The sequence below is a fragment of the Hypomesus transpacificus genome, chromosome 2 (genome assembly GCF_021917145.1).
Source record: "Hypomesus transpacificus isolate Combined female chromosome 2, fHypTra1, whole genome shotgun sequence".
Classification (NCBI taxonomy): Eukaryota; Metazoa; Chordata; class Actinopteri; order Osmeriformes; family Osmeridae; genus Hypomesus; species Hypomesus transpacificus.
The window spans coordinates 14,079,688-14,098,696 of record NC_061061.1 but is presented as its reverse complement, the minus strand read 5'-3'; the positions used below and the strand labels follow the sequence as shown (position 1 = coordinate 14,098,696).

At 42.0% G+C, this 19,009-nt stretch overlaps 1 protein-coding gene across 4 annotated transcripts in view; it reads right to left on the bottom strand.

Annotated features, from left to right (window-relative positions):
* The window catches only part of LOC124472250 (DNA-binding protein SATB1), a 44,367-nt gene extending 25,934 nt beyond the window's left edge, over nucleotides 1-18,433 (bottom strand). For 2 of the 4 annotated variants that reach the window (XM_047027004.1, XM_047027020.1), the window contains exons 1-5: nucleotides 18,187-18,433; nucleotides 6,987-7,225; nucleotides 5,203-5,379; nucleotides 4,280-4,406; nucleotides 2,374-2,497 (exon numbers count right to left, since the gene is read on the bottom strand). In XM_047027004.1, coding sequence (XP_046882960.1) covers nucleotides 2,374-2,497; nucleotides 4,280-4,406; nucleotides 5,203-5,379; nucleotides 6,987-7,200 — 642 coding nt within the window. In that variant the 5' untranslated portion in view covers nucleotides 7,201-7,225; nucleotides 18,187-18,433. Of the gene's footprint in view, nucleotides 1-2,373; nucleotides 2,498-4,279; nucleotides 4,407-5,202; nucleotides 5,380-6,986; nucleotides 7,226-8,269; nucleotides 9,378-18,186 lie in introns of those variants that run through there. The other 2 variants (XM_047027029.1, XM_047027012.1) reach the window with 2 other exon arrangements.
* Nucleotides 18,434-19,009: the final 576 nt, after the last annotated feature.

Below are 19,009 nucleotides of genomic sequence, written 5' to 3'. Positions count from 1 at the left end.
AGCCATCAACAGGTAGTGTGTGTGGCACCAGGATGTGTTGGTTTGGGCCCTTTAAGTGATAGCCATCTGCAGCACAGGAGCTTATCAGAGTCCAGGATGTCGTGCTTGGCATTATCGGCCCCCAACATCTACTCTGCTCTTCTCCCCCAACCTCGTCAAGGGAAAAAGACACCTGACAGCCGGGTTGTAAATGTGTCCACACACACGTACGGAAGCACAGACATTTTCCACTGATTCAAAATCAATCAGCTATCTTCAGATAAACTGTGTACAGGGAAGGGGTATGGGGATGCCCATTTCACCTCCCTAAATATGAGTTCTCTCTCCTTAATATCTAACTCGTCATAATTACAGCCATTTACAGCCCACGACATGCTTACAGCTTCCTAACCCACAGACACAGAAACACACACACAAAATGAGGCCCAACAACCTTAGCTCTGACAGCCTCAGTTGCTATGGCCCATTCGGAGATGGCATTTGATGGCTATTTGCTGCTATGCAACAGAACAGCTGCTCTGTCAAGTTGCCTGCCTGGAAAAAGGGAGGCGGGGGAGCGTGAGGAGGGGGAGTGGGAGGAGGGGGAGTGGGAAGAGGGGGAGTGGGGGCAACAAGGGAGACGGGGGTCCTTTGTTGCCATAGTTTCATCAGAAGCGGGGTTAAGCCTGCTTCCTAGCTGCTGAGCGGGCCTCCTAAATGCTGGAGGAGTTTCCCGGACACACCAGTAAGTTTGAGCGAGACCTGCTTTTACACTTCCAACATGTATCTGAGGAGACTGAAACTGAACTACGTTTGACGCTGTATCCATAGAGTATCGTGAACAATACTGTTTGCTGTCACTGTCTCTCTCCAGGTTCACCTCCAAGCTCCCTCCCTTCTTCCGTTATTCTCGGCTAGTCTCTTTGTGGCATTTGTAGGCGAAACACAAAGAATGACTCCCCACAACAAAGGAATGAAACTAAATGTTTGACAAGACTAGGGACAAAAAGGGGCTGTTTTTCAAGGTAACCCCCCTCCCCTTCTTTTAAGCTGGGGTAATTATATCGCTCTCTTTCACACACACACACACTTTTTTTCCTCTCTCACTCTCTCTCACATTCGCTCTCTCACTCTCTGGTTTGTTAACCTTTTTTTTCTCTTGGGATTACGCGCCGGAGTATCAAGGAGACACTAATCCCATAAAAGGTGCCAATCATCGCTGCCCTTCTGACACGCCCTTTCCACCCCCAACCCCTCCCACCCCCATTGGTTATCCACAGCCCTTGAAGCTCAAGAGTGTTGCTGCCTCTCACCTGTTGCCTATCAAACATCCCGGGGGACATTCATATCAAAGACCTTGAGGTACAGTCAAATTGTGAGGCGACAACACCAGGGCAACACTTGACCCCAACTAACAGATGCTAAACAAATGCAAATTGGACGAGGATTATTCCATGACTCGATCCATGAGTTGAACAATGCAAAGCCCACAGTATTCCAGATGTCACATAGCCGTCACGTCGGCCACATAGGGGAAACAACAACAAAGAGCTACGCATCTATCATAAAGGCTCCTCAAACACTGCACAACACAGACAGAGGCAGCTTGGACTCCCTAATATATTTCTGTTATCAAGCAGATAACATTGAGGACGATTGCGGCCCTGCGTTTAAACCGGCCTGTGTTTGTGTGTGTGGTCGCCCTGGTGGATGGACCCCAGTGTGGCACGGTGGAGCGGTTCACATATGGACCGTAAACAGGGTGATTACGGGGCTGAGGAGGGAGCGCCGGCTATGCTCCGACTGAATGGCACCCTGGGAGTCCTTACATCATCACCACACTCATGCCCGGCTAAACACACAAACACATAAGCGTACAGAGGGCCTCCAGAAGACCACGCTGTGGCCTATAAGGGAGAGCTGATTCCATATTGCTCACGTGCACACACATTGCTGTCGGTTAGCGTGACACGATACATCGCAGTTTCATTCCTTACTGAACTGCGAGCTTGTGATATATAGTGAGGAGTTCGTACAATCCCCAATAAACTGTTTTCCTTTCCAGCTGTGGGAGAATACAATCACGCAATGCAATGACAGTTCTCCAAATACATATATATTTAAATACACACATTTCAAGGCTGGCTATGAAATAAGGTGAGAGAATTTTTTTCAGATTGGCCCTATCATTTGGAAGAAGGCAGAGACAGCAACATAAAAGATAATCGATACTGTATATGCAGATAGCAGTTACAATTGGAAATTCTATAGCGATGCTCTTTCTTGTCCACTCTATCAAACTTGGGGCATTTGATAAAAAGGGATGTGGCACTAGTGTAGTTCAGTCAATACGGTAGCTAGTAGTGGTAGACATTTAGTGGAGGGCTCCAGCACCTGGGATAAGGGACATTCTTTAGCCAGAGAGCTCTGGTTCATGTCTTTGAGTAACTCCTTGAGGGCATTTCTTACTGTAGAGTGGGTCCACTGCTCTGGTGGTAGGTCCTCCAGTTTAGGACAACTGTGAAACGGAATAGAATGGGGGAAGATAGGGAGAGAGAGAGAGAGAGAGAGAAAGAGAGAGAGGAGTGAGGTAGGGAGGGAGGAGAGAGAGGAGAGAGAGGAATAGGTATGAAAGGAAGGACGGCAGGAGAGCAGTTGGGGAGAGAAGGGGGAGAACAAACAAGAAGGCGATGAGCAAATGAGAGCAATGAAAAAAACCAGAGAGAGGGACGCAGAGAGAGAAAGAGAGAGAGATGAGCACACACAGGGGCCTTGCCTGCTTGCTTTTCCTGCTGCAAGCGCCCCTTCAAGACAGACAGATTTCATTTGGCGCATCAAGCAGATGCATCTGGAGATTGCTCTCTCTCTCTCCCTCTCTCTCTCCCCTCTCTCTCCTGATTGTTCTGATTAGTTAATTACTTTATACAACACATCTGCTGTATTGATGCATGAATTATACATCAGCTGCATGTGGCGACTATTATTTCATGTTACTTCTACCTTCCTGGCTCGATGTGCTCGACGAAACAATTTAAGGTGTTACTGGCTAGATTTCTGCAGCAGTGGGAAGCAAATTACAACAACATGCGGCAAACAAAAACAGGCGGTATTTTACTAACATTTGGTGCGCTTTGGACTAATAATTGTTTTGAATATGTGGCACGGTTTACGTGTGTGAGGGTACAGCAAAGCTAGCATGAAGCCTAAAACCGAATGGGGACCTTCTTTAAACGAGACGTTATTAATGAGATGATATAGAAAGCAAACCAAGCTAGTCTCTGGTGTGAGTGCTTGTTCGCTTTAGATAAGCATCTTGTCGTCTGATCAAGTGCAAGCTGTGCTCACCTCACTTGCACAGGACATGACGATTTTTCATCTCGCACGGATATTTCAAATTGTGGTGTAAAATAGCCATGCTAAATGTGCACTCGGCTTGTGTCCGGCATTTTGAAGACGGTGGTTAGGGGACTGTTTTAGCGAGGATGTGCATGTATGAACATATCAGTACAGACAAAACAGCAGATATGGAGGGTGAGTAGAAGGTAGAGGATATGAGGATGCATGCCAATGTAGAGGCTAACATCTGCTCAGATACACACACACACGCAAAGGCTTACACACACATCTATGGTTGAGGGTTTGCCAGAACACCTTAAACTGCTGTAGCAGCTCTGCAGCCTCTGGGGAGAGGGAGGAGGGGTGGGGGGGGGGGGGGGGGGGGGGGGGTGGTGGGTTTGAGATAGACAGCTATCCATGCAGGCAGACTAGCGTGCCGGAAATAAACACAACCTTCTGTGTCCTGGCTGTTGTGTGAGTGTAGCATGGGCGTGCGAGACAGAAAAATCAGGAAGGAGAGTGGGAGCGAACAACCTGCCTGCTCTCTGAGAGGTAACTGCTCTCAAGGGGTTGCAGTGGCAAAGGGTTGGGGCTATGTGTTTGTTTGTCTGTTTGTGTGAGTGCATACGTGTGTGTGTGTGTGTGTGTGTGTGTGTGTGTGAGAACGTGTGTGCTCACACATGCGTGTGTGTTTGTGAGTGGACGTGTAGTTGTCACAGCCCCCTGCCTCAGTACCCCTCTCTCTCTCTCATTCCGTGAAACAACTTTCGCAGACTGACAGTAATTGGCATCAATCTAATAAGATGAGGTGTATTATCTTAACACGGCTGTGCTTACAGTGCCACGCATGACGACAGTTCCCAAGCACACCGTGTGCCGGTCAGTGTGGGTCTTATGGTGAACTCTGTATTCAGCTGTGACGTATGCGCGGGGCTGAGATGGGTCGGCTGGGAGGACAGCTTACCTGTGCAGCTGGATTTTCAGCGTGACCACGTGATACACATCCTGCAGCATGTCTGCTACGGTGGCGTCCGGCGCGTCCGTCACATAAGACAGCGGGACCGGATTCCACTTGCCCACCTGGATCAGACCTGTAGCACACGCATGCACACATTGAATGTAACATCATGTGACAAGTTCCGCTTACAGGGGTCTTGAGGGAAAATAAGTGTTATAGTCAACATGCATCGGATGTCTTGGACAGTGGTCGTAGAACAGAAGTATTCAGCCCAGGTCACATCAGCTTGGGCAAGACCTATGCTACAGAAAATCACAAGTTGTTTGATATCAGATGGAATTCGAATTGTGCTTGTTTTTCAGCTTTCAATGTTCCAAACATGGAGTGATGAAACATTGAAATGTCTTTGGATGCTTTTAACCAGTTTTTTTTTTAACAAACTGGTCTCGAGAATTAGGAGCCCACATATGAGACAGTCGGTGGACAAAGTGAAGAACGTATATTTGAATGAAGAGTGCTGCTGTTTGATGGACAACCTATAATAAAGGCCATTCTGAGCGACACCTTTAAATAGCGCCAGAATGTGTGTGTTGGTGAGCAATTAGCAGCAATGGGTCCCAACTTCCCTCCCACTCCCACTGAGTATGCGCTTGTGTGTGCGTGCGTGTGTGTGTGTGTGTGATACAGCGAGGGGGCGGAGAGACTCCTGGGGAGACGTGAGCATCTCCTGGCCAGTATCAATGTCAGGATAAGTTACCAGGCCTTCAGATCAGCTGGGGTTGTATACGACGGCTGAGCAGCTGAGGGAGTGTGTGTCTCTGTGTGTGTGTGTGTGTCTGTGTGTTGGTCACTGAGTGGGTGCTTGAATGGGAGAGGTAGCAAAAGAGCAGTGCACGTCTGTCTGTAGGTCTGTATGCTTGTTGCTTTACCTTTGGCCTGAGCGGCCGAGCTGTGAGAGTAGCCCAGCGACAGCAGGGCCATCTCAATAAGCTGGTTGAACAGCATGTCTTTCCTGACGAGCACAAACTCGGCATGCTCCTCCTTGCTGTCAAACTCGATGGGGCTCTCGTAATGCTCCACCACGCAGAACACAGGGAGCATGTTGCCTGGAGAGACGCAAAACAGCGGGGGCTCATAAATGACAAATGGTGACCTTCAATATGGGGGGGATTAATTTTGCATTTAGCACAGCTGATACAGTCACATAACGCCTTTTATTCATTCACCAAGGAAGCTTCCAGTCAGATTATGGTTGATGGCATTATTAATGGGAATGCAGTTTGTTATTGCATGCCTTTGAGTCATTGGTTGTGGACATAATTGACTTGGTCATGGTTGTCATTGACTGGGATATGGTACTGTATTTTCTAGATAGCATAGTCAACATAATTTTATAGGAAAAGCAAAGAGCATAAGGTTAACTTTCCATAAAGCGCTTATTGGCTTGAAAGAGGTTTGTTATTGTCATGGATCTCAAAACACAGTCTGAATCAAATGCAAACCTTGTTTTACTCATGATGCACCACTCCAATTCCCTACCATTCACTCCACTCTTGGGTTTACTAGTCTGTGTTAACATCACACTGTCGTTTGGTGAAACGAAGAATCCTTGTCAATACTGACAAGTGTTCTGGCTACAGTGTAAATATCAGGCAATGCTATTTAGCTTTGAAAATAAACGCTGTTGAAATTGTCTGCAAAAGTTTTTGTATAAAAAATGTTGGGGAAACTTGCTATTTCAAAGAAAATTCATGTAATATTCTAGGAAACTACTCAGTTATAACAGTTGCTTTGACTTTCCCCCCCCCAAACCATCAATAAATAGGGTAATCACTAACAGATGCCAGGGAATGTGCTGAAGGGCAGCTTTCTCCTCCCTGATCCTAATAGATAAAGATCTAACAATAAAGACTGCTGTGTAGGTTTATTTGGGTATCAATACAGGCTTTGTTTTCTGGGGGCCAAGAGGAGCCCATGGTAAATATTGTCCTGCTCAGACAAAACCCTCTGTGGGCCCAGTGAATACTTCAGCAACGGACGCCTCTGAAACTCTGTATACCATTTCCTGTGGAAACACAGAAAATGCACTCGCAGGGAGGACTGCGGCTTCGCAGGTGGCCAAAGGGATTACGATTTAAGGAGGTGAGATATCAATGTTCTGAGCCTAACATATGAAGGTGCAGAGGAGGAGTGCAACTGTACAAAACAAACCACTTCCTGGGTCTGTCACGCCAGAGCGGCCAACAGATGAATGTTGAGAGCTAAACGTCAACTTCATACTAAATCTGTATACTACAGATATTTGACTGATTTCAGCTCCCTCCAAGAAGTAATGAAGTACATTTGGACCTATCATATCATGCATGTGATGAAGCTGTGTGAGGAAGCTATGTATTGTGTTTATTTAAATGTTAAATACTTTAAGGACTGAAACGTTTAGCAAACGACAAGGGGAGCAGGGACGATGCAGCAAAATATCAGTCCTTCTCTAACAGACCCTGTATAAGTAATGTCTTGGTAAATGCTTCAAGATGACTCAGGTACAGTGAAATTGGTTGGGAGTTTAGGATAAGCACAGGGTTCAAAACAAAGCTGTATGCAATATACTGTAAAAACATGACATTGCACATTTAATGTTCACCAAACACATCATCAACATAAACAACACAAACATACACACAAACAAACAAACTCCCTGACTAGTGCTACTCACCCCTTTTGTGGCAGGGCTTGAGGAGGTGTCCCGAAGGTTTGTAGGGCACCCCAGAGAGCTTGGCTCCAGTGCTGCCCAGCCGGGCCCGACCCAGGGGACTGCCGTTCTGCTCCAGCCGAGCCAGCTTGGCAGGGGGGGCCTTGGTGTCCCCCATGCTGTTGACCAGGTCACAGTTCTCCTTTCCCAGACATGCCTCGCTGAGATGGTCCATCATTCTCAGCAGCTCTGCTCACTATCACCTGAGAGGGAGACAGGAGAGCCCATAACCAGGGGGTCAGTTGACAGGATTTGGGCAATGTTATAACTATAACCCTCCATAAAATAATGTAATTCATGTTTTGTTCTGTTCAGTAGTTCAATGCCTCCGAAGCATGCCAGATACAACCAACTGTCAATTCTGTTCGGCCTTAGCGCTTCAGATGTTTTCACCCAGCGTTATGTTTCAATTTTTCTACATATGTATTATGTATATCTGTCTGTTCCACTACAGATTCCCATGCAGAGGGCAAATAAGTTCATTTTTGTGCAAACACATTCATCTGCACAGAGATTCCAGTCCGATGATTACTGTAGTTCACAGCACTAGTCCCTGCCATGGTAAAGGCTGAGAGGGAACAACACTGAGAAAAAGTGGAGAACATATTTATTCTGAATCAGTTGAGCAAATTACCAAACAGCTCAGAGGGTTAAGAGAAATCAAAAGGTACAGGACTCGCAAAGTATTATTTGCTGTGACATGTACAATCTGGCATGCAACTTAGTTTGGCATAATTCTAATTGTACAGGTTTGGGGAGAGGAACCTTGAAATCAGTCAGATATGTAAACAGCTAAAACAGTTACACCAGTGTGAAAAGTTTAGAAGACACAGAAATAATAGTTTCTGACTCATCACAGGCCATCCGAAAGTTAACGTGATGTGAGGAAGAAGAGAGGAACATAGAGGCAGGTCCCACAGAGTGGTTCAATAAAGCTACCCTAAACTGGCATAACATAACAACCACCATTTGTAGTTTATACTTTTTTTCAAAGTAATGTTTCAGAGGTAGATTATCTTTTCAACACATTTCCACACTGGGCATTGGGTATTTATGGTATGTTTAAGACATACATCGAACATAATGAAACCATCTACACCCACACCCCACCAGTTCGCGAACTATGGTGAACTCTCTCATTCATAATATGCAACGAGGCATCAAATTCTCAAAATCGGGGGCATAAGAATCCAAACCGAGAGATGGTTGTAATAGGTCTGTTTTATTGACCTTCAAATAAGACCAACCTGGAAATCAGCACGTGACCACTCGAAACCATGTAATGCAGTCTTGTTGAAAGTCGACTTCTTCAAGTTTTGCCAGGTAAAAGAAAACTTCAGTGTTTGCAGCTTTCGCGTTCTGAATGGCATATGGGATTCTAAAACACACTAAAATGCAGTCTATCTTCTTCTTTCGAAAAGCGACACGCTGACAAAAATAACAACCCGAGTGTGGTTGAGACAAGACAAGTCGGAAAAGACTGGGATGCATTGATAAGCAATTAAGTCCAATAATGATGTAGGCTATGCTACATAACTGATTCGTTAAACGTTGTAAAAAAACGCATTTTCCGTCTTGCCGACTAAAATAAGATACCATAACCTAAAAATAACTAAATAAGTGTCTCGAGCATGCCTATTTGTCAACCTACAAGTGCAACGAGTTCTTTTTAGTTCACACTGAATCCACCACGATAAAGAGGCAGTCGTGAATAGCACTATCGTAGGTCAGCGTTGGTTCTATCAGTCCGGGTGTTATGTTTAAAGCATACCGGACGATAAGAGCTGTAGCCTACTGTCCGATCATATTTTGTTGAAATATTCGACATATATCGCATGTAGACCGGGCTCGAAACGATCAAGAAACAATATGCGAAACCCAAACAGGTTTAAAAAAGTGTCATTCACTTTCCAATGTCGAAAACAGATAAGGATTGCAAAAAATATAGATCAAGCTGCTTGCAAAAGGAGAGGTTCAGTCTGTTCATTTGATATGCGTCCGGACGAAGCTCCTCTTTCTTTCTCTTTCCTCCTCTGTGTGCCCATTAAATTATTAGTTGTATTGACTCATCACTCCCCTTGCTGGTGCTGGCGCTGCCTGTGCTTTCCCTTTCTCCTCCTCATCTCAGAAGGAAATACCCCCCAAACAACCCGATTTAAACCGCATGTCGAGTCGTTTATGAAAGCCGCCCGCCACTGCCGATGTCCTGGCGAAGAAGAGAGCCGAAAATAAAGTAAAAAGTGGAGAGAAAACAGAGAGGATGGTGCGATTTCCGGCTGTGCGCGCAGGAATTTTTAATCAGCTTGATTAGAGTGAGGCGGTTCTGCATTTATAACTGAGTAACACACGCACATAGGCTACACACAGGCGCATACACACTCAAGGGGCAATGCGAATGGACAAAATAGCACACATCCAGGATCGTAGACTGTTGAAAAAATAATATAGGCCGATACCCTGTAGATGATAAAATACTAATACACAATAGAACTCCCATGCCATTTTGAATGTCATGTTCTACGTCAGTGTTCGCCTGTAATTGTCCAAACAATAATATTGGACCCGGACCTCCGTGTTTGTATGAAATTACATGAACATATTTTACGTGATGATTATCATTATCCTTAACTTTTTCTCCTCTCCGGGCTTGTCTATTCATGCCAAATCTGACATTACTATGATTTCATAGATAACAGTGAACAGGTTGTGTATCAACATTTCCTTAAAATGTATGTAACTCACTGGCAGAGAGTTCATGTTTTACCTGTCCGTGTTTCTGATATTCTGGCCTTAATTGTGACACTGCTCCAGCTCCACACACACACTAACTCGTTAACACAGGTATCATTTCAACTTGTCCCAGTTACCAAAATATATGCATAGTTTTATAGCCATGCAGTTATTAAAGTATCCCTAATAAGAGACAGGCAAATATCCACTGCACATGTATGGATATGCAGTAAAAGAAGTCTCATCAGTTGTGTGTTCAATTTAAAAATACAAACACATTTGTAAATGGATATGTAGGCTATTAAAGGAGAGACAGCTAATGTGTACTGATCAATAACCGATCGACAGAATCATACATATTGTCAAGATCAAAACAAGCCATTCCAGTTACAAAAACTGCAAAACAGGAAGCTGACAAAAAGAGAAGTGAGAGTTGGCCTACCTCTACAAACAATAGCATTAACCCCACATAGGGAAAGCACGGTAGACAATGGGTCTAGGCCACCTCAATAGGTTATACAGAAGTTCTCCAAAATCTGCAGTCTTAAACATTACAAGGTCATAATGCACAAAGATGAATAATCTTGATTCACACAAAACAAACCTATTGTTTAGTTAGTCACACAGGCAAAATAAAAAGTACTATAAGATTAGCTAACAAAAAAACGATGTTAGACGCCAGATGAAAAGATTAATGTTGGACGGTCAACTCTTCTAATTGGATTCTCATGAACTCCCACAAATTTGTATATAGCCTACTTGACTGTTGAGCTAGATCAGGGTCTGTCACTCACTGTTTGCTATTATGTGAGAGTGCTTTGGTGATTCCATACCTATAACTAGATTTGAAATATATGTTCTATCCTTCATAAATTACACTTTAGACACAGGATTAGAGAAGCAATCAACCTCTGGTAAAACTATTCATACCCTTGTGTCAGTTCCCCAGATCAAAAGAAAGGTACTTTTTTTTATTTCAGATTAATGAAAGTATTTAAAGGAAGGTGGGACGGAAGTAAACAAGGTAGGTTGTGTCAGAAGTACGGTATCGTAAACATGTTCTGAAACTCAGATGGAAGTGTTAGTATTGTGACATCACAGAAAGACTGTGTTCCAGTCCTGTGCGGTTTCTCACAGGAAATTGGGGGACTGTTTAAGCAGCTCAAAAAGTGGGTTTAACGTGGGTCCACAGATTTAGGTAGCTGCAATGTTATGAAGTACTATTAAAGATTATAAAGATGCTACAGATAAGCATCACCTGATTATGTTGATACAGTTGCTTATGAAAACATTGTAGCAAGATGTATCACTTATCTATTTGTATATCGCTTTGAAGAAAAGCGTTGGCTAAATGAATACATGTAAATATATATGCTATAATGAAATTACTAAATACATCACACCTTTCACATACTGACGTGTTTGCCCGTGTAACTGTTTTAAATACCTACCTTTTGCAATCTCTCCTTTGGTCTTGGTGGAAATGCAGAAAACAAGCAAATGCTCTTTTTCTTTGGCGTGACGCAAGAAACCGCAGTCATTTCTACTGTGATTGTCGGGGACCATCAGAGAGCATTGATAACCCTGCCAGGCCTTGGCACTGCCAACAGGTGCTGCCACTGCCAGCTTGGTTGGCACAGAAATGTCTGTGAAAACCCTCTGACATCCAGAAGGGCACAGATTTGCACTGAATGCACCACTGAATCAACACTACTGATTATCAATTAACATATACAGTTTTTCTATCAGAGAGAGTAAAATTATTTTTCAGTGTTTAAAGGCTGCATCAAGACTGTGTTCTGCCATTTCATATCATGATTTAGGATTTTGATTAGTAAGGTACAGAAAAGTAACAGTAACAATTTATAGCACAACATCTTGCAAATAAAGGTGCCATCTTACAAAAGTGAGATTTGTAAACACAGGCTTCAACAATGCACCTTTGTAAAGATAGTGCTTGCTTGCAATGTTTGACTATTCACTAGAATGAAAGACATCATTACAAGTAAATTGCTCAGATTATTCAATAATTTTCTTCTAATCCCTGTACACATACTGCTTATATACAGGGCAACAATGATATCTACCCTTAACTCTACAAATCTTCACTCAAAAAATTGCCCAATGCTCAATGGCAAAAATGTGAGATTTCTTTTAATTAATAATGATCTTAACTGTGCCAAGACCCTTTAAAAAAGAAGGCGTGAACAAATGTATCTTTGTTGGCTTAGCATTTCATTGAAAAATTGCTCAATTTATTTTGACTAACAGAACCCGCCTCGTCACTGTCAGTACGTAGGTGTTGTGATGTCTTCATGCTTACCACTTGTGATGCTTTAATGGGCATTAATAAGCTTATTTGGATTACTAATACAAATTGGTCTACATGCATTTAAACAATGTGTGCACACAAAAAGCATAGGGTAGTGTTGTCAGTGGTAACCTTAAGCTTTCTGCCTTTGATCTTGGCGACAAAAACAAACAACACTGTACTAATAAGACTACAGGATTTAGTTTTCTGTTGGAAAATGTGTCAAAGATTGACATATGACAGCATGACAGTACAGTGAGTGTGCATATCTTGAATCAGACAAAAACAAACAACACTGTACTAATAAGACTATAGGATTTAGTTGTCTGTTGGGAAATGTGTCAAAGATTTTACATATGACAGCATGACAGTACAGTGAGTGTGCATATCTTGAATCTCTCTAAGATGAAAAGTGTCAATAGAAATGAAGAGTGGTGCAACAGTTAGACTTGTTATACTATTATACCAAAATCTGAACCTCTATTAGTCCCTCATACCATCAGTGTGGCTTTGAAATTAGAAGTAAAACAATGTAAACACACACATTCAACCTTTTTATATTTCCTTGATGTGTTGTGTTGTGGTTGGAAGATGAAGAGGGAGACAAGAGAATTTAATGAACTTTTTAAAGTTTCCTAAGTGCTTAATTATTTTATAAGCACATGGAGCCATCTAAAATAGAACTAGACAAAATTGTCCTTGCTTCAGGTCTGCTGACGGTAAGACATATGGTGTTTCTCCTCAACAAGTCTCTAGGTTATTCCAGCCATGTCAAAGAGTAACGTAAATGAAACCGTGACAATTTTTGCTGCTGCACGGGAGACTCGCAGATCGGAACTCTTGACGCCCACTCCCACCATGTGTGGTGTACAGTACGTGGTACAACTCATTCTTCAAACGTGCACCCTCACAAACACACATTTCCGATCAAGAGATGGTACTGGCTTGACGATCGTTTTGAGGCCTTCGTTTATGGGGTCGATGTCACTGACCCAAGTTGCCACCAAAGCCTTTGCTGCAGCAGTGGGGCCATGTTGAAGTCGGGCATGATTAACGCGACAAAGACTAGTTTCAGTTTGCCCACAGGAACTTGTATTAATGATTCAAAGATAATTATTGCATCCTGGGGTTTCTGAGATGGCCTCTTATCAACTCCTTGCCTGTTATCCCCTCTTGCTTTTATCAAATTACAAAAACAAATTAGTCATAGAACAATCAACTAGCATCAGTTGCAGCAGGGCCCTTTAGAAATGACTTTTCTGTCACTGGTTGCTTTGGCCACTCATCCCATGACTGAATAATTAGAACTCTAATTTCTGCCTCGTGGATTGCAACATATCAACCATTAATAGAGTTAGAAAGACGGGGTTGTGTATTTGTGAGAGAGAGAACACTGAAGATGGCTTTGTACCCTCTTTGTGTTATTACACTGGAAGAGAGGAGAGGTTGAGGATGTTCTGCGATGTGTTTAGCAGTGGGGCTGGGGGTAACTAGTTTACTACCAGAACTAGTCCGAGGGTAGCACATCAGACAGAAAGAGTATGAAGTTAATGAGAGTGGCTAACAGAGATTATGCTACTGTAGTAGTCAGATAAACTAGTGAGAAGGGCATACTAGAATCGTAAGCCAACCGAGCATTGTGTAGGCATAGATGGGAGCTTTGAAAAAGGGGTACAGACTTATAGATGCAGTTTATCTACATATTTTTCTTTGCACATTTAATCCCTTGTCAAAGGATGTATGATCCATCTGACGTGTACAAAACATTTGATAAGAGGACTGTTTGAGTTTGTGTGTGTGTGTGTGTGTGTGTGTGTGTGTGTGTGTGTGTGTGTAAAAGAGAATACAGTATCTATTTAAATTGTTTAATCGGAGTATGTGGGTGGGTATTAACAACCTGATCTTAGCAGGATGCGCATTCCTCCAAAGCACTCGCTCCTCTTTTTTTGTTGCATTATATGAACAAAGGATTCAGGAAAACCTACACAGATCGGATAATGACAAGCATAGAAATAAAAGACAATTACTTTTTCAAGAAATCAAAACATATGTAGGCCCGAAAGAATGTGATTTGAATCACAAAAAGTTAAAGGTATAAGCATGCATGTATTACATTTTTTATTTGATATGCTACCATCAAACATGCTAGGGATTGCTATTCTTACATTACAAAATCTATTTGCCAAACCGTGACAGAATCGACATGACGGACTTTGGTTATTTATCTCTCCACAAGGACATGCCAACCCTTTCTGTGAACGATGCTGATCATGGAAACCAAAAACAATGCAACGCTTTTATCGCTAAGCCAAGGAATCTGTATTAACAGTATGTAAAGCATATGCCAGAATAAATGCTGTATAACATGCTGGGGCAACAAAGCTGCTCTTTTTTAAAAGAAAGTTTACTGATAACGACAAAAAAATCCAGAGTCTCACACAAGTATGCACCCAGGGTGGTATGTCTGTAATTCTCAGGAGCCTGTTTTTGGTTATGTGTTTGACACTGAGCCCTGGAATGTGCAAACAATCCCTATTAAGACAACTTTTTTTTCCCAAACTGGTTGCAACATGTCATCAAAAAAATGTGTCTTTATAGTTAACTTTCTTCTCTATTAGCAATCATAACAGTACTATTTTAAGGGAGGGTGGAATAGCTACGCATAAAAAACGAGACAGGCCTCTTATTTACTGGCGACAGTCTAATAAATGCATTTGCTGGCAGCTAAACAGGTATTTACTCCTTTTCTTACCACAAGTATAATTTCACTGTTTGCTGAGGTGTTATTTGGCTTCAGTGTTAATTATCAAGACGACGATTAATGGTTTTAGCCTACTTATCAGTCTCAGCAGTACAAGACAAAACCCATCTCCGTACACTCAACTTAGACAAAACCTGATGATATGAATTTTCAACATTTATGTCTTCGTTGGAGGTATTTGTGAAATGATAAGCCACCAATCTTTGTTACGCCCAAAGCTGAAGACAGCTGCAAAATTCTTGAGGTATTAATAGTTGAGCATTGACAACATATTATTTCTTTGAACAACCAACTACTAAAAAAAGTCAGATTGGATCACTCCAGTGGTTCCTCAGGTAGAGAGCATACAATTTGAGCTGAGACCCTGACACAACGGACGGGTTTGATTCTGGCACGGGCCATTTCTGTATGTCTTCCCCTATCTCCCATACATTTCCAGTCTCTCTGTAACTGTCTCTGTCCATAAGGCCCAAATTATATCTAAAAAAATAAAAAGTCAGCCTGAATTGTTTCGTTTGTAAAGTCAGTGGCATTGAACCTACATGATCAGTTCTAAAAAGCGCTCTGCCCATGTACCACAAAATAGACTTACTCCATGAGGTTCGGAACAGACTAATTGGTCTCTTAGGGTCAGGGTACAAGTCGTAGTTGTTGTTTTTCTCCTGTCATTTACTACATATTGCTTACCATTGTCTTTTAAACTGTGTATTATCTTCCCTGATTATTCATTCACTACTGTTAGGACTTACAGTTACAGTCGGAGTATTGTACACAGTCATGCTCTGCACCTGGCTTCGACACTATGTGAAAGGAGCAACTACACATTTAACTGAGTCTGCCATGCTTCCGGTCCCTTGGTGTCTCATGCCGTATGCGCCAGCAACCTGACAAATGAAGTGCCAATTAAGGGAGACGTGATGAAAAAGTGCCACCAGGATCGAGTAGGTGAGGAGAAGAGGAGAGAGGAGAGGAGAGGGGAGATTACCTAGGTGTGCTTCTAACTGCTCTCCAACATTCATTTCCTGCTATTACAAAGCAAACCAATAACAAGACTTGCACTACTTTCAATGTGGTGCCCTGAAAAGAACATCTGACTTAAACCACAGAGAAAATGAGATTATTTAGATATTTAAACCTGCTACTCAAAGTTTTAAGATGTTTTCTGAAAAAGTTATTGCAGAATGACAATTATTACATTGTCAGAAATCTGCAAAGAATGTACATTTACGTTAAACAATTCGATCCTGCTGTGCCTCCATGATGTACTTTTATAGAGGCATTACTCATGCATCTGTGTGTCCTGTTAAGTATGTCTACAGTGCTACTGTGCTCCAAATCCGCTGACTGCCATTCCTATCAAACGAGGTTAGATGAAGACATTTAGGTAAAGTATCAAGGGGTAGGTGTGTGTGTTCTACTTTCAAAACTGCCGAGTGCTGAGACTGATTGTATTACGTAGTAATACTGAGAGTGCTTGTATGTCTTTCATCTTGAGCAGGACTTACAAGAAGCGGCATGATCTCAGACAGGAAAAAGTCAGTGACTGCGCTGAGAAACACTGACCAGATAAACCACAACACCTGAAACTGTTACAGATTTGAAGAGATATAATCTACCCTAATACAACAAAGTTATCTTGCTCGTGTCACAGTGACCTCAAAAATGGCTCTAAACCTTCATATTGATGGTAGGCAAAAACCATGTCTAAAAACAACTCACCAATCTACTAAACCAATTAAAAACGGTATGTTGTAATACTCTTAATAAACAGTACATCTTGAGATATTGTTGCACTGTAACTTTTAGACTTCTCACATTTTAGTTTAAAGTTCCCTTAAAATTTGCATCAATAGTAACAGTTACAATATGTTTTATTGTTGATTCCTTTGCATGCTATTTATCTTATTTTTGGTATTAGGTTTTTACATCTTTTATAATTAACAAAACTGTGTTTTCGTGAGTGGATCTGGGTACTGGCAAAAAGTCAGCTTGTTGGTCTGAAAGTGATATCTGTCTATCTTAAACTGCTCTAAGCTCGGGGCAATGCTGGTGATTATGGCATGTGTGGAATCTAAGAGATCCTGAGGAATGTGAACCATACCAAAAATCACAACAGACTATTGCCCATGCAATCTCACAATAGTACAGTATTTCTTTCCATAACGGTCCTAACACTCAGCCTCTCTCTCTGTCTCTCTCTTTCTTTCTTTCCTTCTTTCTTATTTTCTTTTTCTCTCTCTCTCTCTCTCTCTCTCTCTCTCTCTCTCTCTCTCTCTCTCTCTCTCTCTCTCTCTCTCTCTCTGTCACAGACACACATACACACACAGAAACACACCTGCTTATTACTGGAAATGTCTAGCATCGCATACAGTAAAAGGACCAATGTGACTTTGTCTTGCATTGATCTTTCTTTTTGTTATACTTGCATAATACCATATTGAATGTTTTGTGGCTGCAATACTTATTTCTAAGTTTCATTGTCATGAGATGGAAATCCTTGTAAAGAAATCATTTCAATACAAAGAAAAAGGGAACTACTTTAGGGTAGTTAACAGCATAGCAGAGGGAATAAACCATTCTATGACTAAATTGTGTTCAAAGACAGCCAGCTGATTGAATACTAATGAAGATCATGTTGTGAAATGTGTTTTTCTTCATGTAAAATGTTGCTTGCCATGTTGGAATTAGGCTACAACATTATTCTACTTATTAAAGCAACCCTAAGGATAGTAGTGTTGCTGGGCCTGGTGCTATCCCTCAACTTTTTGCGTGAGGAACACGCATTGCAAACTGAGATGATAAATACAAAAAAATATGCAAACCATCCACAGAAAGATAGGTTCGGCAATCCTAAAAGTCCTTTGAGCACTGTCTGGATTTGCTTAATATTCTACTTAAAATATATATCGTTGTAGAATATACCCTCTCTTCAATACAACAGTTTATCATAGATGATCGGACTGCAGCAGTTTAGTGACCTGACTTGTCCTGAGTCAAAATGCACAATAAAATAGTTGTTTGATTATTTTTAATCTGATTATGTTAAACCTCGTGTGATTTACACAAGTGCGCATTCATGCAAGTTTATATTCCGAGTTCTTGAACAGAGTCAAAAGTGAAACAAATATTAGGACAGCTTATTCAATTATATTTTAGAAAATGTAATCCTGGGTAACTTGGTCACTGTTAACCTTTAACGATATGAGAAGTGGGTTTTAAATGATAATAAATCGTAGTCTAACCTTGAATAAACTCAAACTTTGGAACGGATTATCAAATGACATAGATGCTCACAACATCTTACATAGCAGGTGTTTGAACTGTGACCAAAATACAGAATTTTTAATAAAATGTGACAATACCTTCAAAGTTAGCAGTCAACGGGCAGCCTCTTGTTTTCCATCAAAAGTTCAGAATTCTAGTAGACTCTGCTCCACCTTCAGAGATCCACAACTGCTAAAGGACAAGTCCGAATGTTGAGAGGGATACGGGAGTTGACAAAAACGCACTCGGAAAAACGGCACAAGGCTGAACTTCGGAGAGATTGGACAGAGCGCAAGAGTAACGTGTGCTGCGGGAGTGGGGTTGAGTAGAGTAGCGGGATGGGAGGAGGAAGGTTTCTTTGAGAGGGGTGTCAGGTAAAAGAACCGCCCCTCCCCGTTTCTGATGCTCAAATCGATGATTTGCCAGCTGTGGCGCAGCTTGTCTCGTGCCCCACTTTGGTTTTTATAACGCTCTTCTCCCTGCGCGCTCTCCTGGGAGCTCCAGCGGAGAAGAGAGAAGTCGACTGCCAGGAGAGTGTTCACGCTCATCCATTTTCATATTTACACGCCACATGTTTGCATGTCAAGAAAAATAGACCGGTAAAATAAAAAACTGTGTGCATGATGATGTTCTGTGAGGGTACACACAGCTTCTTATTTTAACAATGGATTCTGGCAAACTGACAATTATCTTGTCTCACTCCTGACAAGAACACGCATTCATATGGGTAATCGTTGCCGCAGGTGCTCAATCAGCCTACAGTATACAGTGCCAACTAGCCTACATACAGACCTTTTAAGAAGTTTACCAAACTTTGAAAAAGTGACCCTTACGGATCCATTTTATTGATTTACGTGCTAAGGAGATCCATGTGAAAACAATTGAATTGAACAAGTAATCAGAAATAATTTTTATGAAAAA